The following is a 23,327-nucleotide window of genomic DNA, read 5'->3' on the forward strand; positions in this document are numbered from 1 at the left end:
TTTATCCCGATTCGGTCACCCTCGCTGAAAGAGGATGTTGAGTGACAGAGAGAGAGAGAGAGAACAAATGAGGAGATAAAGACATCACTCGTTCTTTTTCTCTCTCCTGTTGGTTGACCTTGAACACATAGAGAGATGTACAGAGAAGACAGAAACAGTGTTACACCCAGAGAGAACTGAGGGTTCTTGTCAGGGTTCTTTGGTTCTTGTTAGGCGTCTTCATTGAGCGGTGATAACAACTCAGACAACACCTGCTCTGTTCAGCTAAACACAGTGAATCCTTCCCTCCATGTTCAGTAGCCTTGGTATCCTAAGACGACCTTCTTTCTGGCCACATTCTCCAGATATTCCAGGGGGATCCCAGGTGTTCTCAGGCTGGATGGGATATGTAATCCCTCTGGTGTGTTCCTGCTCTGCCACAGGAGGAGGCTGCGATCAGGAGAAATCCTGATCAGATGCCAAACGACCTCAGCGACCTCAGCAGTGTTTCCACTCAGAGCTCCTTCTGGATGTCTGAGCTTTGTCTTTAGGAATGAGACAAACACTTTGTCCTTCAGGTGTCAAACTCATTCTGCAGCAGGACAACGAGCCCAAACACACAGCCTGAGTCATAGGGAACTAACTTCAGAGACGAGATGAACAAGGAGTCCTGCAGCAGATGGTCTGGACCCCACAGAGTCCTGATCTTTACATCATGGAGTCTGGGGTCACATGAAGAGACAAACTACATCCACTGAAAAACTGTGGCACCTTCTCCAAGATGCTTGGAACAACTCACCACCACCTCTGTAACAGCAGAGAACATGAACGTGCACAGAAGACGGAGTAAAGTTGTGCATGAGTTTCTCTCAGTCGCCAGAATTAGATTCCTGTGTCCATGTAGCCTGTTGATGCACGATGACATCATGATCTAGACCAGTACTGAACCTCGATCCCGACCCGGGACGAGTCCCACGGCTTCACACTCAGCTGCAAACTGTTGCTGGAGGTCACAGGTCAAAGAAGCAACGCGTCATCTCCAAATAGTTTTCATGATCAGGCAGCATTAATGTTTTTCCTCAGGTTCACATGTGAATAAATAAGCAGTTTCCTCTTTTGATCTTTTTCATTTCCTGTCTCTCTCTCTCTTCGTGTCTGTGTCCTTTCTTTCTGTGGTATCTCTCTCTCTTTAAGTCACTTTAATCTTCTCTCCCTTCTTTCTCTCTGCTCTCAGTACCTCTCCTGTTCCTCTGCGCGACCTATCTCACACTTGTTTTTCTGTTCCTCTCATCCCTCCCTCTACATCCTCCGTCTCTTTTTCTTTCTCTGCAGCCACTCCACGGCTTTCCATGTATTTTGGAAGAAAAGCTTTTTAGCAAATATTTGTCCGACTGTGTCTGTAGAGCCCTCTGAGTCAATATGGGCCCAGCCAGGCTCGACCGGCCAGAGAGAGAGAGAGAGGAGGGAAGGAAAGAGAGAGGGATCAGTGCATAAAAACCACCAGTGCAGAAACAATAGAGACTTAGGATTCTCTATTTCTCCTCTCCTGTCTAAAAATAAACTCTCAGAGAAAAGATTTTTGCTCTCTGAAGCCGTCCAAACGCTGATGAGAAAAGTGATATCTGTCAGAATTTAACCTGGTTTTTAAAAAAACTTTTTTAGAGACGAAACAGAAAAAACACTTTTCTCATGTATGGAAAAAAGAAAACAAAAGATCAGACCGATGTGTTTGTGGACCTCCTCATTAAAACATTTCTCCGTCCTGCTCCTGCGGGGCAAAAACTAAGAAGCCTAATGAACAGACTCAGCTGTTATTTTGCCTTGTAACTCGTACATGTTAGTTACTGTCTTGTTTGTTTAAGGAAACACACTGATTGTTATACATCAGCACCTGCAGCAGCTGTTTTTGGGTTGTTTATCCGTACGTCTCATGAGCACGATAACACATCGAGGGAATCCCTACGACAGTTCAACTAACTGATTAAAATTGGTCGTTAAAGGTCAAAGGTCAAGGTCACTGTGACCGTGACCTCACAAAACAACAACATCTCTCTCATCTCTCTCAGACTTTTAGACTCTAAAGGTCTAAAAGTCTGAATCAAAATCAAAATCAGGTTCTACAAAAATATCCCACGTCTGATTTGTCTTCCCTGCTCGAAGGCTGATGTAAAGAACTTCTGCACGTTGGCAGCTTGTATTTCTAATAAATCTGATGAGACACACAGGTGGAAATATTTCTCAATATGTTAGATGCTCTGCTGTTGAGCCAGACTTTGTCGCAGATTTTAGAGTTATGACCGTCGTCCTCTGACTCTAACATGCTGAATTATTGTTCCAGCTTCAATCTAGTTAAATTCATCTTCCTCCACGCTGTCTGCTGCAGTTATTTGGTGCAGAGAGAGTATCACTCAGTCGTTTTGTTGTTGTTTAGAGCCTCCTCCTTCAATGTAATACACACCTCCTGTTTGGAATAAATTTATCTGCAACCCCACAAACACACACACACACCAGGCTTGTCCTCTTGATCCTGTCTGCTGTATTCTGCATCCCCATCTCCTGTTTAGACAACCAGGCGAGCCACAAATATGCTAAACTGAAGAGAGCGAGAAAGAGGAGATGAAAGACAGAAGAAGAGGAGTTGAGTGTGTGTGACGAAGAGGTAGAGTGTGTGTGTGCATGCAAGAGAGAGCGAGAGAGAGAGAGAGAGAATCCCATTTCATTGTAATAGTGTTTAATATTTATTGGAAAAATGTAAAGAAAATGTAAAGGAAGTGCTTTTCAGCGAGCGGGCGGGATTAGCATAAATAGTTTGGGGCTTGGACGTGTTTGGTCCCTGCTGCAGAGGAGTAAGGCTGTCCCCTCTATTCTCTGTGGCACACACACAGAAATACATGCATATGTTTGCACACACACACACACACACCTGTGCACATGCATGCATGTGTAAACATTCAAACATGCAAACACACACACACTTACTGACCTTTGCGTGTGGAAACTCATCAGCATATAGTGATTTATAATAGGCACTGCCAATCCTCCTGTTTCTGTTTTTTTCTCTCTCTCTTTTTTGCATTTATTAGACAGCAGCAGAGAGGGAAGCAGAGGGGGAATATTGGCTGTTGTCATTTATTTTATGCACTGTTACTGCTGATGAAGGATCTGTGTGCTGAATTTGACTTTATGCTAATAAGCTGCTTTGAATGACCTGAATTTAACTACACTGAACTGAGCAAAATTGAATTAATAAACATAAACAGATCAGGCTCTTGTTCACTGTTGTTTAAAAGATAATTCTGGTGTTTTACAGCCTCGGTCTGAGGAGCTAAAAACATCTCAAAACGCAAAGAGCTACGATCATCACAGTTCTTAAGTGCAGACACAATAAAAGAGGGCAGGGTCCTCCAACTGTTCCAGTTCCTCTCAAAACCACACAGCGTCAGGAGCAGCAAACTGACAACGTTTCATCAACTTAAAATCTGCAGGATTGTTGTGTTTACATTTTATTAATATTCACATTTGCTGCATTTTGCTGACCATTGCTTCTTTGTCCTCACTTCTCTCTCTCGCGTCAGTCTCTGTGTTCGGAGGTGCGAGCCCGACGCCGAGGAGTCGCCTCGGTTCTGAAACTCTGCCAGAAGCTGCTGCAGCAGAGCCAGGTGGGTGAAGGAAACCGAGAACCTGACCACAGCACAAGCTTTGGCTTTATCACCAATGACATGTGACTTCACTCAGACGTGACCTTTAAAAGACTTGACCCCGTCTCATAATCCAAAGAAAAAGAAGACAAAACAACCCACCTTGCTTTTTTTTAATTTATGAATTTAATCATATGATTAGTACGAGAATTATAATTATCATAATTCTAATAAAACTGTCTTGTCTCTCCAATCCCCACCACTGGGACAGTCGGGCCCCATGGCGGAGGTGGGCCCAGAGGCAGAGCAGCACCGGGAGGCCCTGCAGCTGCTGTCAATCAACCTGGAGAGGAGGTGGGAGGCAATCGTGATGCAGGCGCTGCAGTGGCAGAACCGACTGAAGAGAGAGCTGGGAGAGCAGCAGGTTAGAGCGATCTGACATTTACACTTTACATCCTTCACTCTGCACTGCAGGCAATCAGCTGACGCACTGTTACACTCGGTGAGCATGTCAGAGTTTGATTTGATGCTAAAATCCAGCGTGAAAGACAGATGGTGCTGTAATTGAAGCTGCAGTGTGTTTTAGTAATGGAACAATCTTTACAACCTGAGACAGTGTCGTAATGTTTCATGAAATAAGCATCAACTCTGGAACAAAACACAAACTCAGATTTATTTTTAAAGTCGATTTTCATCATGGGTAGATTACTTTCCCAGAAACTTCCAGTATTTCATAGCAACATAAGTCAGTCCTGTCTTCCTTCATTTGTTCCTCAGGTAAAACTGTGCAACAAAAAGCAAAAAAATGAACCATTTGGTCACAATTAAATGAGAAACCTTTTTTTAAGGTTGTGTTTATACAGTGACAACAACATGCAGTGAAGAGGGTCGGAGCAGGTCACATAGGGAGTGGGGTTCATGAGCAACTGCATTGGAGAAGTAGGTGGAATCACTGATGGGTGTTCTGGATCCCCTGTCACTCAGTGGTTGGCTGTTGTGTTTTGACAGGAGATCCACACTGCATCTCATCAAAAGTTCTACTATTTTCTACTTTTTTCACCTCACACTTTGTTTTAATTCTACCTTATAGTGCTCCTCTGACCTGTGGAGTTCCTCAGGGGTCCATTTCTGGGCCCTTTTTTCCTTCCTCCTATTGTTAATGAGAGTTCATTAATTAACACAAAACAACAAGACATTTAGAATTTTAAATGTTGTGCCCATATAGCCAGGAGCTCTTCTCTCTCACTGTAATTTTCATAAAGTCTAAACCCATAGTTTGTCTCGTGAAAAGGTTGATCCTCTGGAGATTCTGAATTTGCTCAGTAAATTACATTTCATTGTGCCTGTTACTTTTTATTTAGTAATCTCTCTGGGGACCATGATTATCTGCAGAAACTCTGACCACGAGCTGCAAGTTGCAGTTCACGATCACTGGTACAGTGGACTGATATCCTCTTTACACCAAAATTAGCATGTATATGTGGTTTATGGATAATCGTGGATAAACCTGCTAAAAAGCTCATTTCCCGTTGCCCGTCAGACGAGTTTGCTCGTTCTGTTCGTTCGATGAACAGGGTTGGTAAACAGTAGAGAGCAGCATGTGTCCAGTGACTGTTATATCTCTCACTTCAATCTCTTCGAGTGCTGCTTGGAGCACAAACAGATGGAATTTGTGGCAAAGACTCACAGAAGTTACCGACAGAGGCAGCGAGTGGATGGCGGGGCCCTGACCAGTTGTGGCACTGAAAAAAGGGACAAAAATCAGCATGTCCACCTGGGTGCCATTTTTTCATCACTGCCAACTGGAGCTGGAGCTGATAAATACACTACTGGGTCATTTCCCACTGAGGACAAAAGCCAGATGTTAGTGGGTTTTTTGTCGAGTGTAAAAGGAGCTGAACTGTCATCCCCATCCCTGCTATCAGAGCAATAATGATATCTGACTTTTAAAAGCCAACAGAGGCTGAAGCTTCATTCGATGTCACTGTTCGAATCAGTGAAACAGTCTAGAAGCAGCCAGTTGATAAAACTAATCTGTTTCCAGTGCAATCAGCGTCACAGAAACCGTGTTTCCTCTGCCACCTCCTCCTCCACAAACAAAAGAAACTCAGCAAATGAGATTTCAACACTTTGACAGTTTGCACATCAGAACACCACGCATGTCTGCCGCCAAGACGGCGCATCTCCAAAAGGTTTGTCTTATTAGAAATCTGCAACCCGACGAACCGATTCAGGTTCTACGTCTTGAGGTACGAGCCGCGGGCTCATCACATCGTTGGTTTAAGGTTGCAGGATGACAGCTCAGCACACGTGCGGCTCGTCTGCTGCGGATGTTATATCGCTCATGAGGGAGCCGTCCGGAGCCGAGCTGCTCTGGGCAAACGAGGCAGAGAGAGAGAGAGAGAGAGAGAGAGAGAGCTGAGTGCTTTATTCAGCTGATGTAACGTGAAGGCAGAGAGCTGCAGCAGAATGGAGCTGTTATGGATTTCTAATAGTGATGAATATGGTTCTATAGAGACAGAGGGACGCGGCGCATTTGGATACAAGGTGAAGGGATTCTCAGACACACACACACACATACACAAACAGTCACACTTAGGTAAGCATAAAACACTGTCTCCAACAGAGTAACACACATGCAGCTGCACAAACACACAGGCACACTGACGTGTGTACATATATTGTGCTACATAAATACTTGCACATAGAAGCACACAGTGTCTGTGAATGTGGGAGCATTAACTGATGGATAGTGGTGTGTTAAGAGCTCAGTGGAGGGGGTGGGGGGTTAAAGCAAACAAAGCACAGCCAGACAACATCTCTTCTGTTTCTGTGGGAGTGCCTTTTAAACACATTTCTAAAATTTCAGCAAAATAAAATAGAAATCAGTCAATCATCAAATCAGTCATGGTGTGTTTTATCGTCGTTATGGCCGAGGTTAGCAAAGCTTTTTGGTCAGTCAGGGATTTTAGGGCAGTGTTTGGTCTGTGTTTCCATCAGCTCTATCAAACCCTCTAAATGTCTTTGGTGAAGGTGTTTTTAATGAACAGCCATCAAGTGTTTCTTCCTAATTATTTCCCAGAAGGTTTGAACCTGAGCTGTCTAAACTCTGCCTTCAAGAACCGAAAGAACAAGAACAAATAACATTTTTCCTTCCATGAGCAAAGAGTTGTTGTTGTTGTGTATTTTAATGTGTGTGTGTATGTGTCTGGGTTTTGAGCTACCACACACTGTTCACACCCAGACTGAGCTGATGCTTTGAAAGGCCTCCGAACGGGACGAGTGGTCAAGAATCCGATGACTCGTTTGTGAATTTAGCAGTGAAATGAGAAGAAATCAGTGTAACTGTGGCGTTGGTGTGCTGCTGGAGGCGGAGCTCTCTCTCCCATCTCTCCCTCGCTCGTACATTTCCACACAAATACACACACAGTGTAGAGGAGGAGAAGACAAATAACAGAGGCCAGACACTCTGACCTCGCTGCCTGGCTGGAGAGTAATTTCACTTCTACTGGAGAATGGAGAGGAATAAAGAGAGAGAGAGAGAGAGAGAGAGAGAGAGAGGCATATATCTGGGTGGTTTAGCTTATAGAAAAACACTTCTGCTGAGTGATAAAACGATTGTCCTCTCCTGGTCCTGGTCTGTGTGTGTGTGTGTGTGTGAGTGTGAGTGTGTGAGAGAGGGAGTGTGTGTGCTGGCTCACGTACAAATGGCTGCAGGTTTCAGGCTTCAGCTGCCTGATGTTTGTTTCTGCAGGTATGAAAGCAGCTTGAACATGTGTTACTGTGCAAATGTACATGTGTGTATAATGAGCATTTCTGTGTGTGTGTGTGTGTGTGATGTCAACATACTTGTGTTGGTCTGTTGCTGAGTTTACAGACTGTGATTACAGCCCTCCAGGCTGAACTTCCAGAGTCGTCGTGTTCGTAGGTTTTCTTTAAAGCAGATTCGACTCTGCAGTGAAACGATCAGCTGATAAACTGGTTTATCAAGGAAAACCTGGAACATTCTCTGGCTCTTCTGATGGGTTTTAAACACTGACAGTGTTGAAGTGATAATCATTAGATAACTGAAATAAACTGAAATACTCCACATCTTCATCTCATTTAGTGCAACAGTCATCTGAAAAAAAACAGTCAGTGCCTGAACAAAATAACATCTGTATCCTGAGAACTTGCAGAGAGTAATAAGATAAACTTACTTCCCCAAATGTCAAGATTCATCCTCTGAGAATCACAAACATCTACAACAGATTTCATGTAAATTCTGGAACATCTTGATCTGAGGTGTTCATTGGTCAGACAGACGTGAAATGATCAAATATCTTGTATGAGAACCCTGAGGGTGACCTCTGTGAGTCCCACCATGCAGCTCCATCATTTTTCATGCAGCACAGTTTGCTTTGAACATATGATTATGTATCAGAGGCGTTGTTACAGTCTCTCTTCTTATTCCATGAGTACATGTGTTCGTCCTGCTGCTCAGAGAACAGATGAAGGATCCTGTTTTATCTCTGATTTGATGTAAATGAGTTTAAATGAAAGCTGCAGGGTGTTGTGGGGAGGAGGTTCCACAAAGTGAACCTGTAAGTCAGATGTAGTATATGGAAATTATATTTTAGAAACACTTTTCTCCCTGATTATGAAATATATTTTAGAGAGGAGTTATGAGCAACATATGGAGGTTTTCATTCACCGTTTGCAATTACATTCAAAGCAGCCTGTCTGCTCCTCCACTCTGCATGGAGAGGTGATTTATCTGTGCAGTTCTATTCATTTTGAATCAGACCGGTGACGCCGGGCTCCCTCAGCTCTTTGACAACTGGTACAGCAGAGAGCCAGCAGAGAGTGGAGGAGCAGCAGCAGCTCCAGGAGGAGCGCAGGCACATGAATAATCACCCAGACGCTGCTAGATAGCTCTGCTCTCCTTGGGCCTTCCAGCAGATGCTATGCTAACAAATGGGAGCAGTCAAACCAGAGCTAATGGGAAAAAGTTTCCCTTTTTCACCCCCAAAAAACACTGCACAGGTCCCTCACACACACACACACACACACACACACTGTCACTGGCTGCGATTAAGGCAGGAAATAGAATGAGGAGGAGGAGCTGCTGTAAACACCAGACTGATAATGTTCATGTGAACGTTCTGTATAAACACTGAACCCAAAGCTTCAGCCCTGTTGCCTGTGAAAATCAGACAGACTGACATGAAATACACTGATCCCCCATGACCCTGTAACCTCTTCTGTAGGAGTTAGACTCTGAAAGGACTCTGGAGGATCACTGAAGCCTCTCCACCCTGTGCTTTAACATAACTCAGAGTGCACACTAACAAATCGTTGCTCACTTCATTTATGGTTTTATGTTATGTAAAAACATAACCAAATCTTTTTCAATCTAGTTTGTAAAGTGGAGTCAAACCATTTTTAAAATAATGTTTTGACTGAGTGAGAACAACACTGATTTTAATCGCTGAACTCCTCACACACACGTGGACGGCCACTCACAGCTCTGGAAACAGGCTGCTCCTCTAGATTCAAGACAAGAAAACAGAAAGGTGTCAGAAAAGTCCATTAAATCAGATGGAATTACCTGTTTTTACTAACAATGTGAACTCAGTGTGATTGCATTTGGACCCTCCAAGGGCACTAAATCCTGCAGACACTCTGAGTCTCCAGAGTCAGCCTCAGGAACATCTGGACCAGCAGTTTACAGAGGAATACCCTGGCATGTTGCTGGAGTCTGGGTGGGAAATTATCACTGCTGTTTGACTGGTAAATTTGTCTGCTCTGCCAGCTTGCCAGCTCTTCCTCTTTGGCAGGTTCCCAGAAAAGCTTTAAGAGTTATTTCCTGCTTTTAAAAAAATGTGTTTTTGAAGCTGCTGTGGCCGCCGGACACCAGGAGTCACCTCCCTCCCCTCTCTGGGGTCATAAAAATACCCGCAATTCAGCTATAAACTGTTACGAAATTATAGAAATGAGATAAATTACAGATATAAATTATATACAAGGTTTTCGTAGGTCATCAAATACTCGATTTGATTGGATTAGGCTGATTGATAGCCTCTCCCCTCAGCACTGAATGTGTTTTTGAATGTGTCTGCAGTGGCAAAACCCAGTTCAGTCATTACCCCCATCTCCCTTATCAGCACAAGGGGAATAAACACAAATCTAATAGAAATTCATTACACAGACCCATATCCACACACACACTCTCTCTCACACACAGAGCCAACTAGTTTATTAGATTAATAGGCTATGAATGGCTAATACGAATTACCCCCCTCTCTTGTTAACGAGACGCGGAGCAATTTGTATAATTATGTCTGTGGAAGGGAAGAATTCCTGTGTCTAAGCATATTTTTAGACAGCCGAGCTTTCTGAAGGCTTTTGATTACGTATTTACTTTGGGGTTTTCAGCTTCGTGCTCTTTCTCTCAGAAGTCGTTTCTGAATAATTCATCGCTTTGTTCCAGAGCGGAATAATTTGTGTTGAGATTTATGAGCAATTGCTTTGGGGTGGGCTGATTTTACTCTTTTTTAAATGATCACAGAACGTGTTCTGTCAGAGTCGGGTGTCAGTGTGTCTCTTTTCAAACAGAGGCCTGAGTCGAGACGCCGCTCTCAGAGAGGATTCTGCAACACGTCTCTTTAAAGAGCTCGGTGCCAAAACAAGATACACATCTGAAAAAACATAACCTATACTCCCCCAGTGTTTGATAGCACAAAATAAAACATTTGGTGCACTTTAAATGATAATAGAAAACTTCCTTTCTTTAACAACAACACACTTGTGAACTGGATCCTCTGGATTTTAAATTAAGCTGCATCTGACCAGCCGCATATTAGACTTTCTGTTTTCAGGAATTTCCAAGAAATTAGTGTCAGTAACATAGACAAGACATAATTAGACAGATTGCTCCTCAAGTATCAAGAAAATGACATTTGCTTCGAGGAATATTTTGAAACTTATTGATTTAGGAGTCAATAATTACCTAAATGACTTGTCAAGATGAAGTTTTCATTGGTGAACAGCCACACAGCATTTCATCTGAAGGAATAAGATGAAGTCTATTAATGGTTGTTATCTTTTTTTAATTGATTCAGTTGGATGTACAGTAATTCATAGCATCGAGATAAGATCAGTATAATGTTAAATGTGCTGTATGGTTTGTGCTTTAGCAGCCTCTTGGAATCCTCTTTGTTCTTGCTGAACAATGTTTTTGTTTTTCTTTCTTCGTTTGTGTCTTCAGGTTCCTGGGAACTTTCTTGAACCAGGTCTAGTTGACCTCCGCCAAATCAGCTCAGCCCCAGTTGGTCCGGTGGCTCCGGCACCAGATGACTCCTGGGAATGGGATGAAACGGATATGACAATCACCGAACCAGAGCCACAAGAAGTACCAGAACCCGACCTTACGCACAACCTCCCCACAGATGCACATCTGCCTTCGGACGGCGTTGTGTCCAACGGGAATCAACCAGACAGGGTTTGTCCTGAGAATATGTCCAATGTGATGAGAGGATCATCATCAGAGGTCCAGCCCAGCGTGACCTCCCAAACTGCCCCCCCCAACAACAACAACATCTACCAGGTGTACAACCTCCATAATGTGGAATTATACAGACAGCCTCAGTTTCCTCACAACTCTCCTCTGCACAAAACCAAATCAGCAAAACGAAAACAACAGCTCCTGCTGAAGAGCCTGAGCAAGGACTCCTCGTTCTCCTCCATCGAATCCCTCCCAGACCTCCTGGGGGGTTTGATGTCAAACAGCCGCGGAGGAGATAGGATCATTGGATACCAGGACGGGGAGAGTGAGAGGGAGGCTGGCAGAGGAAGCGGCCAGTCGGCGAACAGTCGTCGGTCAGAGTGCGAGAGCGGGATTGTTAGTGATACGGGAGACATGGAGACGACAGCAAACTCTGAAATCCAGGGAGAGGAGGAGGATCGGGGGGAAGAGGAGGAAGAGGAGAAGGACAACCAGCAGAGGAAGAATGAAACTGATTTGGCTCTGCACAAAGATGGCGTCACCAAGTACAACCAAAGAATGAAGACAGAGGATAGCAAGAAGGAGAAAGGATGGAGGAGGGATGAAAACAGAGGTGAGAACAGAAGAAACAGGGAGGAGGAGAAAAGGAGGAGACACAGGAGGGGAGGAGGGGAGGCGGTCGAGATCCTAATCAACGGCCGTGTTATCCTGACCCCCGCAGACTCTGACTCTGACTTTGAGGCAGGGGACTCAGTGTAGGTCCCTCCAAGCCCATCATGTCCCACCATGACATCACAGAGTTCAAAGTTGAGCAGTTTAACGGTTTGGAGACTCCTGCTCTGAGCCGCCGGGCGTCGAGTCCAGTATTATCTCAGGGCTCCTCTCTGGAGTCTCTGCTGGCTCTGGGTGTGGAGTTATTCCCCTCCAAAGACCCGCTGCATCGTAGCGCCTCTTTGGAGAGCTGCCTCGCCCCGAGTCGCAACACTGAAGAGGAGACCGGGGGCAGCTTGGCCAACCTCGGGGTGCTGGACCTGGGGCAGAGCAGAGAGGTGGATGGAGGTGAACCAGGAAGCGTTGAAAATGTGGGAGAACCATCCTCTGGGGAGCTGAGCCGAAGAACCCTTGATCTCCTCAAACGCCTGGAGAACATTCAGAGTCCTCTGGCGGCGAAGATGACCCGCAGTGTTTCTGACATGACGCTTCGGAGCAGCTCCCCGCAGCGGAGCCACCTCCCCACCTCCCCTTCTCTTGGTGGTCGACACACACCCCTCTCTGGGATTTCAGGCTCTTCACGGAAAGGACCTCCATCCATGATCAACGAGAGCTCAGCAACAGCATCACTGACGGAGCTGAGCAGTACCGAGGACTCGTCTCTGGGGTCTGAAGATTTCGCCATGCTCAGAAATCAACGGCGCCTCTTCCTCGATCCCACCATGGCAGCAAATGCCAACTCAGGCTCTTATAGGAAACGTGGCCACGGAAACAGCCGAGGAGGGCAAGGGATGGATGAAGCAGATGCCGCGAGTCTGAGCATGGTGGTGAACGTGTCTTGTACATCAGCATGTACAGATGAAGACGAGGACGACAGCGACCTCCTGTCCTCCTCCACGCTCACACTCACCGAGGAGGAGCTCGGCGTGCGGGACGGAGAGGATGAAGAGGAGGAGAGGCTGAGCGGCGCCTCCTCTGGTAACGAGGACGACGAAGATGACGATGAAGAAGAGATGGAGGGCTCTTACGTGCTGGGGCTGGAGTACATGAAGAGGGAGCTGCAGAGTTGGATCCGATCTCCTCGCACCTCCTCCTCCTCCTCCTCTAAAACTGAGGCAGGGCTCCGGGATGAGCTGCAGTGTGGAACCCACCTGTCCTCCACCTTCACCACCTCCTCTCAGAACAAGGAGCAGCACTGCTTCCTAAACCGCTCAGCTGCAAAATTAATAGAAAGCAACACTAACAGCAGCAACAACACAACAAAAAGAGACAAGAAAGAACAGGAGGAAGAGGAGGAGAACAGGAGGAACGCAACAAGAAGCTACATCAGCCAGTTTGTAGACGACGTGGAGAACGGGAATGTGGACCAGAGCTGTCTGAAAGGGAAAGACGAAGATGATGAGCTCCTCAGAGAGGAGTCCAGTGTGTTTACAAAGAAAGGAGAGTCAGTGAGAGAATCGTACGTGTTCACCAAAACAGGAGAGTCAGTTCGAGATGTCGCTGAATTGATCGTGAAAAAAGAATCAAACTCAACGAAGCAGCTTTCCTCCTCACCAACCTGTGAACTCCTCCCATTTACATCCAAACGTGCTTCCTCCTTGGTGGGACAGCTGCGTGGAGAGTTGCCCTGCCACAGCTCCTCCCTCCCCTCGCCTCCCTCCCTCTCGCCAGTTGAGGACTGCAGATCCCACGATGCCTTGCACAACGGCAGGGCAGCTGCTGGCGGGAGGAAGGCCATCACCATTCAGGAAAAGTTCAAGTTCTCATCTTTTGTGACAGAGGAGACGAGGAGGGAGGTCAGGGACAAAGAATCATCGCTGCCTCCCAAAAAACGACACAGCTCTCACTCATCCTGCTGCAACCACCTTCCCTCTCCCTCCTCCCTCCATCCACGCAGCATAGACGAAGGCAAGAAAGAGAACGTGCACGACTTTGTGATGGAGATTATTGACTTGACCTCACTGGCGCTGAAGAGCAAAGAGAATCAGCCTGAAGAGCCGAACCAGGCTGAGACCAGCGGGTCCAATCCAGACCAAGGCCCTGCATCACTAACACAGATCAAAGACAAGGTATAGTACGTCACAAAGGAAACAGGCAAATAGTTAGATTGTAAAAGCAAAAACCTAATTAAACAGACTTTAAACAGGTGAGTATGTTAATAATAAACTAATGCAATTACTGAATATATTTGGAGATGCAGCGTTTGAAGTTCTGTTTGACCTCATACATTCTGTACATTTTGAGGAAAAATTAATCCAAAAGTAGCAAAAGTTATCTCAGTTGATTTGTTCACTGAGTTGGAGTAATTCAATAAATCGCATCACAGATCATAACTTTTAGAATGTAATGACTAATTTCTTCAGTATCTGTTGCAAGTGAAGTAATCTAAAAGCTAATCAGTTTTCAGTCTTCATTTTATTTCTGAAAAGAAAAAGAAATCAGGCAGAAAACTTTGCTCCTCCTGTAAAATGTGTCTGAGTGTAAAATATTAATATGCAAATCAAAACTGGATGGTTTGGTAATTATGTGTGGTGTGTTGAAATATAAATAATACACCAATATATAAATATACATTCAGAGATAAAACCATACAGGCCCTCTGGCCTGGCCCAGTTCAGATGAGAACAAACAAACAGGAACTCATCACAAACTTTCCTCTTCCTTTTCCTTCAGGTGCTCGAACACTCCCACCGGCCGCTCCACCTCCGTAAGGGAGACTTCTACTCCTACCTGTCTCTCTCCTCCCATGACAGCGACTGTGGCGAGGTCAGTCAGTGCTCCGAGGACAAGAGCTCCACTCCGGCGCCCTACAGCATCCCGTCTTACACCACGCCAACACAAGGCCTCCACAGCCCGAGCCCCGAGCTGTTCACAAGCACCAAACAGCAAATATCAACCTCCAACTCAGCCCAGTCCTCCAAACGCTCCTCTCCCGTCCTCGACTCCAGGAGCAACCTCTGTGCTCTTGATTTGAAGTCAGCTAACGGTGCTGCTAATGGTAGCCACACTGAAGAGCCCACAAGCCCCTCTCTGTCCCTGCCCCCGAGTCCCGACATCAGGGATGAGGAGACCCTGTTTGCGGCCTGCACAGAGGAGGTTTACCTGGGCCCACCTCTCTGCTACAGCATGATGCTCACCAGGAAACCACGGAGGTACCTGCTGAAGGAGAATCTGGAGGATTTGTCTTCACTGGACCCTGGCTACAAACTGAACACCGGTCTAACGTACTCGCCTTGTTCAGAACCAAGTGATAGGTGTCAATATTTGCCTCAAGAGGGGCCCAATTCCCAACCAGGTGACAGTAAGAGCCACTTGTCTCCCTCAGAGGAGTCTGTGTTGGATAGAAACCAGGACCACGTGTACTTTCAAGGGTCCAGTCCCTCAGTGACAACAGAGGAAACACAGAGCTGCTTCTCCTCTCTCCTGGAGCCTTGTTACAGCTCTTTTTCCACCTCCTCGCCCTCAACGACCATCTCTGCCTCCCTCCAGGGGCCCGACTCCAAACCAAAAGATGAAACCCCTTCCTCTCCTCCTCCTGTGTCCTCCGGCGCCAAGGAAGAGAAGCGAGGTGAGGACCCGTACCTCCTCTGTGATGTCGCTGGAAGAGAAGTCGCGGTCGCTGTGAGTGTCAGTGCGCCGCAGGAGGAGAGGAGTCGTAATGAGGGGCCTCCTTATCTTAATCCCTGGGCGCGTGTCGCCCCGATAGACTCCTCCGCAGCCGAATGTTTGGCAGATACTAAAACGCTTGAATCCAATATGGGCGCCGTAATGACCAAGATAAGTGTCTGCAGCTCCGCTACAAATCCCTCAAAAGAGCCAGCCGCCACGCGTATTAATCCCAAAATTAACTGCTCGGCGATGAGAGAGGCAGATAGGGAGGAGGAGGAGAGGCGAGGAGAGGGGGATACTCGGCGGGTGAAGCAGGAGGAGAAGGGGAGAAGAGGGCGGAGCGGCTCGCAGCAGGACGCAAAGACAGTGGCTGCAAAGCAGGTTAGTGTTCCACATATTAGCCTGATCTGCTATCTCAGGACATTATACAGGGCCTTGATACTGCACTTCACCTCTCTACTCCAGGTATTAGTCCCAGCCGAGCCCCTCAGTGGGTATGAATGTAATGAGGCCGGTGTGCGTTTCTCTCATTTCCATTTCTGAGGCCGGACAGACGTGAGAGGTGCTGATATGTGTAACCTCCCCTCTCCTCCTCCTTATCCTCCCGCCCTCTCCCCTCCACTTCACACCCATACTCTCATCCTCTTCTTTTTCTCTCGTCTTATTTCCCCTCATTTTCTCATCTTCAGTTCTTTCTCCTGTTGTTTCTTTCCTCATCCTCCTCTCCTCTTTCCCATCTTCTGCTTTTATCATCCTCCCCTCCTCTCTCCCTATTCTCCTGTTTCTTCTTGCACTTTCACACCTTCTCTTTTTCCATCACCTCCTCAAGTCTCCTCCCTTCCTGTGTTTCTCTTCTTTTTCCCCTCACCTTTACTCTCCATCCCCCTCTTCTCCATTCTCTCTTCACTTGTTCTCCTCGTCCCATCCTCCAATCTTCCTTTTCTTCCTGCAGGTTATCTTCCCTCTCTCTTCACTTCTCCACTTTACATTTCTTCCTTTATGTTCCCTCTCCTCTTTTCACGCCTCTTCTTCTTTCCCTCCCTCCCCCTCCATCCTCTCTCCCTCTGCCTCATCCCTCTCTCCTCCCTCAGGTGTTAATGGAAGGGGGATTTGCAGACTTCTCAGTTTTTTAGTTAAAAGGTTAAGGTCCACAGAACAACATCAGCATAATTACTATCAGTCAGATTTCATTAGGATTCATCAGCTAAGAGCTTTCCCTTCCCGCAGTGATCGTTCAATTCATTTCATCGCTGAATTAGCGTGTTTGTGCTCTTTTTAAGTTTTCTATTTCCTTATGCAAATGAGTTTGGCATTTTTTACCATCTCTGCAACCTTGCTACCGCCTCTGTTTATCAACTTTTACTCTCTTACAGAGGAACATGGCTCAGCTGAAGAGGTGCAGAGCAGCTTGTAGTTGTTTTTCACACAGTGCACGTTACTGTGGACTACATGTCCTTTGTGGTCTTTAAACTGCAAGGAATAAGACTTTTCCCACACCATAGCACAAAATCACATTCATTAATCTTCTGGCGCCCGATCAGAACAGTTACTCAGATTCTGGTTCTCCAAACTATCCACTAACAGACAGTGCAGTGTTTTCCACAAGGGCAAGAATATATCAACAAGACTTAAGGGTTCCCACTAGTGGCACCTGGGTGCAGCAGTATTCATCACATCCCACAGCAGTGAAGTGCTGGACAAACTGAACAATTCTGATGACAAAGGGCTGCGTCACAACAGCACTGATAGCAGTGAAATTCAAACCTCAATCAGTTTTAGTAGAATTGCTGTAACAGGTGGATTAGCCCTTTAGCTTAGCTCACAAACTCAGTCTGAACACGTGAATTAACACCTTCAACCAACTAGAAACTGTCTCAAAGGTGCTGACGATTGAGGAAACGCAGGCATTCAGTCCACAGCTATAATGTTAGCACTGTCACGCTAACCAGTTTCCTACAGCTGACCCTGCTCTGCTGGAATATAAAATACCTCTATAAGAGATAAGACACCTTTTTAGCATGAGATGAGACTGTATGGTACAAATACAGCTAGCCAACAAGCTAGCTAGTGCTCTAACTGGTAGTTAGCTGTTTGGTAGCAGAACAGCTACTGATTTGCTGCTGTTTCTTGTTTGTTTCCTTTCAAAACTCAGTTTCTTAACAGTGAAGCTAGAGAATCTTCTCAAACCAGGAAATCAAACACCAAGCACTTTATTTTTATTCTAGCATGTAGCATTGTTGTGGTTATTGGTTGTTCTCAACAAGGTTTAGCTGGGTCTCTGCAGTAATTAGCTCGCTGTCTTCTCTCTCTGACAGGAAATCTGACTTAATGTTCCATATTAATTTCTGTGATTACATTTTTTGTGTTTTTAAAATTTTATGAGAAATTTGAGGTTTTATGTTTTTGAGATTTTTATCTTTTTGTACATCAGAGGATTAAGAGGTTTTAGACGACACTGTCAGCTCTCTCAAACTTGCAGCAGTGTTTCAGTCCCAGTGTGCAGTAGTTTCCTCATTGTCTTCTAAACTCATTAAAACAGCATCAAACAAAAGACTAGAAGAAGAAAAGGCGAAGATGGGGGTGGATGTGTGCCTACACATGTGCATCCACGCTGGAATGTATGTGTGCATGTAAGCGTGACTATATATGCACGTGTGTGTGTGTGTTTATGTATGTGTATGTGTGTGTGAATGTGTAACATTGGTAGATGTATGGGGAGGGATAATAGCTACACAAGTCTTTACAAAGTGATTAGTCGTGAACCAATTAAGAGAGCGTGGTGGAGTGGGGGAGAGAATTGTTTTCGGCCTGATGCTCGTTGTTTTAATTTGCAACTTTTCATCAGTTTGGGCTCAAAGAAAGAACAAGCCGATTAGAAAACAAAGACAAACAACGTTTCAGCCTGATAATGCCGTTTTGATTTATTCTTCTCTCCCTTCTCTTGTTTGTCTCTCGCCTTTACTCGCTCTCTCACCATCCATCGCCACCTCTCTCCCCCCTCTCTCTCTTTCTCACTGTTAGCTGCGAAAAGAATAAAGTGGGATATTGTTTTCTCTCTTCTCTGCTGTATCATGTGTTAGCTTTCATGTGACTAAACAAGTTTCTCTGCTGTTGACTCTTCTTCTTCTTCTCTCTCTCTTATTTGCAACCCTCTCTTTCTTTTGGTCTCTTTATCTTTCCATTTCTGTCCCAACCTTTTCTCGCTCTTTCTCTCACTATATTTTTTTTGCTCTCTCTCTCTCCCTCCCTCCCAGGTGAGCTCTCAGTCAGCTGTCAATCACTCCACCAGAGCAGCACAGGGGCGGAGCCAGGCCTCAGTGAGACACCCCACCTCAAGGACAGGGATGGTTAGAGTAAGTTAACCCTGCTGTTTTAGCGTTTTCAGTGTCACTTATCTGTCATCAGAGACTTTTAGATTTATGTACTAGTGTCACTACCTGCCAAACCAATCACAGGTTTCACACATTTCATATTTGTTTCTGGATCTGAAAATGTACCTGCAACACTTGAATGTCACACTGCCATCTTTTTCTACTTGTATGGAAGCAGTGCTCAGTGCAGAGTTAGCCGCCAAAAACAAGACGTCCACGTCCTCCAGCCCTCAGATATGACCTGTAGAAGCATGCTGGTTACTGCAGCGCTGTCATCATGATAACAGTAATAAACACACAGTTAACGCTGTTTGGTTTGGGTTAGAAAAAGATGGTGGTTTGTGTTACAGTAGGTCGTGAAGTGGCACGGTCTCCTTCAGACAAACCATGAATTCCTGAGCTTGACAGGTCGTTAAGGCTCGTTTTAGAAAACGTATCAGCACTGTGATGAGAATTCAAAGCCAACTTCTAATAAAAAATGGAGTCCCTAACTCTCCTGACTGGAGAACATTTTCAGGAGAGTGAATGTGCACCGTGTGTTTTTGGCTGCTGGTTTGAAGTTGCTTGGCTCACACTCAGCGTAGCCCATGTTTTATATCCAGTGCAGAATAAACCTGTCAGGACAGGAGTTGATGTGCAGCAGTGGGAACTTTACACAAGTTAACATCTCCTCTTTTTGATGCCCACAGTAAAGTCAGCACCCACTCAAACATGGTCACATTAATAAGAGAAATGAAAATAAATAAATAAACCTGCAGTGAAATATAAAGTTACATTTAACCAACACGTGATCCTCTGTTCACTGCTTACACAACAAGAAGTTCAGCCTCTCCCTGGATGTGTGTTTTATGTTGTGATTCATTTAATGTAAAATTTTACACAAACATATAGAGACCACTTTGATCGTCGACCTCGACACTGATCTTTTCAGCTGCTCGAGTGTTTTTACATCCTTCATATGAGCTGTGGTACAACCAATTTGTTTCTAATGAAATACCTGGAATAGTCCAGTTCCCATGAATTATTGTGTATTTTAAAAACTGTGCATGGTTACAGTGTGTGATCCAGGCTGCACACAAGCAGTGAATGTATTCTGGTTTTCATTATCTTTTCTATTTTTAAAATCAAATCAAACCAGGAAGCTGCAGAACACGAACAAAGATCATCACTGACACAATCTGTGTGTGTGTGAGTGTGTGTGTGTGATGTGGCCGCCCTATGGGCGCCTCCAGGGCTAAGCAAAACCTACTGCCCCCATACTCCAAACACACACAAACCAACACACACGCACCCCTGAGGGCAGGGCATAAAAGTCCAGGTAGAAGCTCTGACAGCCCAACAGCTGCAGGTTAGACAGACATGTTGTTCACACACACACCAGAGGACAAACCTGCATACACACTCATATGCAAAGAGACACACACATGAAAGTGCAAAATCAAGCTTAGTGTACACACACACACACACACACACACACACAACACATGTAAACCCACGACAAAGGACACACACACACACACACACACTGCACACACATCATATCAGTGATGCGTACAGCTGGTCCTGACCCCCATGGCGTGCCCCAGTCTAGCCCACCTGTTCACACACACACACACACACACACACACTGTACACACAGACACAGACACAGGTGCAATTAAAGCAATCGTGAATGCGGCTCATGATGTGCTCTGTGACCCAGACAGCAGAAGGTCTGCAGCAAAACACACAGGAGAGAGAGAGAGAGAGAGAGAGAGAGAGAATGAAGAGTGAGTGTGTGTTGGTGTGTGTGTATGTGTGTATGTGTCTGTTCAGGTTTCATCACTGACTCATGTTTAGAAAGTTTCACAGAAAAGCCAAACAGAAAACGAAGCTGAATATCTGATACTCGCAGGAGGAAACTGGGTGTGAGCTCAGTGAAGAGGAGAGGAGGAGAAAAGACAGGAGATGACATATGCAACTGAAAATTCAACTGGATGTATGAAACCATAATAAATTATATTAATTAGATTAAATTGAATATTTGAACAAAGTGGAACAATAAAAGCAGAATAAAGTTGTAGAGACCAGGATGCACAAATACTTACACAAACAATTTGCAGAAATATCACAAGAAGAAGAGAACGAATCTCACAATATATCCTGAATTATAAAACACATTTCAAACACAGGTGCATTCACACGGTTAAAGAAAAACATTAGAATCACATTAAAAATATTAAGCAATAAAGGCCAAAATAATAACATTAGGATACAATAAAATAACATTTAACAATAGATCAAATGTATTAAAGCACAAATAATGATTTTAAAAAGTTAAAGTACAGTTTCTTTGCAGTAATATATTCAAGGAGGAGGAAATAGTGCATTTCTTGGGGACTATTTTCAGCAGCGGATTAATCCACATTTGTTGTGTGGGACTGAGTCAAAACAAACTCAAACAAATAAAGGAACATGCCACCCAGAGCAGCAGTGATGTGTTTTTAATAGTTTTTGACGAGCTTTCCTGTCTCTCTCCATCCATCCAGAGGCTACCTGTGTTGGGAGCTGGAACCTCCAGGATCCAGCTGTAAGGGAGCTGTCTCCATCTCCTCCCCCCGCTGAGCTGATCTCTCCTCTGGGCTTCATCTGTCCGGCTGTCTCCTCTCTGCTTCTGGAGCTTTTCACACGTCTGATCTCTCGAGTCTCACGGCTGTAACTGAACTGATTTTAAAGGACTGGACTGAACACTCATCTGGTCGTGTCAGGGTGACCTTCAAGTTGATTCTCAGTTGAGGATGATACAGTACATGCTGTGATCTGAGTCTGCTTTCAGGGTTGAACTGTCCAATAGGTTTCAGATTGATTATGAAGCAGCTTTTAGAGTTTGGCTGCGCATATTATGTAGAATTTACTTCAAGATGCAGCTTCAGCGTCATTAAGTGGAAGATTTTAAGAGTTAGGAGGAAAATAATGTAGTGAAATTATATCCAACAATTAAAATGTGATTATCAAATTATTAGAATTAAAAACGGAGTGAAGCAGAACATTGAGCGTAAAATCAGGTTGAGTGAATATTTCACTAATGACTCACAGGTCAGATATTTACATGTTGTATAAGATTGATAAACTTTCAACAATACAAAATGGCATTTTCAGTCTGAATGAAGGCAACCCAGAATCAGCTTCATCTTCTTCTTCTTCTTCTTTTTTTAGCTTGTTTTGATGTGTCATGGTTTGATCTACAGCACACGTTAAATAAATAGGGATTTACTCATGACACTTGAACTGTTAAACTGTACCAATGCATTAAGTCACAACTGTCCAACATTTGAAGAAGGACAAATAAAGCACTGAGGTTTATTAGTGTGAGGAGGGTGTGGGTGTGACTGGAATCATCTGGATGCTACAGCTTTCTATACACTCTGTCTTCCTTTGTGTAGTTCCTTATTTAGGCTACATTCTGTTGTTTACTGGAGGCTGGTTTCATAAATATATTTTGGACTGGTCTAACCAAGGTAGTCTGGTTCTATGTTTGCTCTTAAATTCATCTAATGTGAGTTAGACAAAAATAAAAAGTACATTTTAAGCCACAAAGAGACGGCCACTCCAGACCAATCAGAGCTTTCTTTGGCTAGATGAAGAATGAGGACATTATCCTGCAGCAACCATAAAAATAGCAACAGGAAAATGGTGACAAGCATAGTTGAGATCAGCTGTTGTAGTAATTGGACTTACAGAAATTCTTTTTCAATCATACATTGTGGATACTGAGACATTTTTCTGAAATCTGACAAGCGCCAGATTTAAGTTTGTCTTTTCTTTTTCAGCCATCACAGAATATTGTTTTCTGTAATATTATGGAGCTACCTCAGTATTATTCTGCCACCATTGGAAGACACACACACATCTTTGGCCAGTTTGCATGACTTCATACTGTATCTCACCTTTTGTGCTGCAGTTGTGAACACCCTGTTATCTTATAAACACACTGTTAAACAGTTTGCTGCAGTGTCGTAGCACAAGTAGCATGTGATGTCCTAAAACTTAAAACTCAGTCTGTGTCTATAGATAAGGTCAGTATTCATATTATTGTGGTGTGACTTGGTTCAGCAGTAGGTCTATTCACAGTTGTAGCTGTGGTAGAAGTTTACCATCCTGCTGCATCAGCACCAGCCTGTGAGTTATGACTCAGTAGGTAAACTGTAATATCTGCATCACACAACCACAGAGCCTCTATAATCTGAAGAAAGCAAACTAAATTTGTTGAAGCTATCATCAAGAAACACTTAAAGGGTGGGAAGAACTTTGTGTTAACAGGTATGAAGACATCTAGTTATCATTTACAAATGCATTGTCACTGTTGAGAAAATACACAAGACTGTAGAAATTAAGTTAGTGTTAATAAAAGCTACAAATACTAAAACTGGTAGAGGATCCACATTCACATCAGCATAACCAGCTTTGTTATGATCAAACACAAGTTTACAAGACATGTAGACACCAATAAGTTGTATCACCCTGTATTTATTGAAGCTAAAACAAAAACAAAAA

At 44.5% G+C, this 23,327-nt stretch overlaps 1 protein-coding gene across 1 annotated transcript in view; it reads left to right on the top strand.

The window, feature by feature from the left end:
- Nucleotides 1-23,327, top strand: part of akap6 (A kinase (PRKA) anchor protein 6) — a 169,225-nt gene extending 145,898 nt beyond the window's left edge. The window contains 7 exon segments of the mRNA XM_051078111.1: nt 3,555-3,638; nt 3,889-4,041; nt 10,867-11,856; nt 11,859-13,883; nt 14,488-15,804; nt 18,678-18,776; nt 21,323-23,327. Coding sequence (XP_050934068.1) covers nt 3,555-3,638; nt 3,889-4,041; nt 10,867-11,856; nt 11,859-13,883; nt 14,488-15,804; nt 18,678-18,776; nt 21,323-21,367 — 4,713 coding nt within the window. The 3' untranslated portion in view covers nt 21,368-23,327.

Source organism: Lates calcarifer, linkage group LG19, assembly GCF_001640805.2.
Source record: "Lates calcarifer isolate ASB-BC8 linkage group LG19, TLL_Latcal_v3, whole genome shotgun sequence".
Lineage (NCBI taxonomy): Eukaryota > Metazoa > Chordata > Actinopteri > Centropomidae > Lates > Lates calcarifer.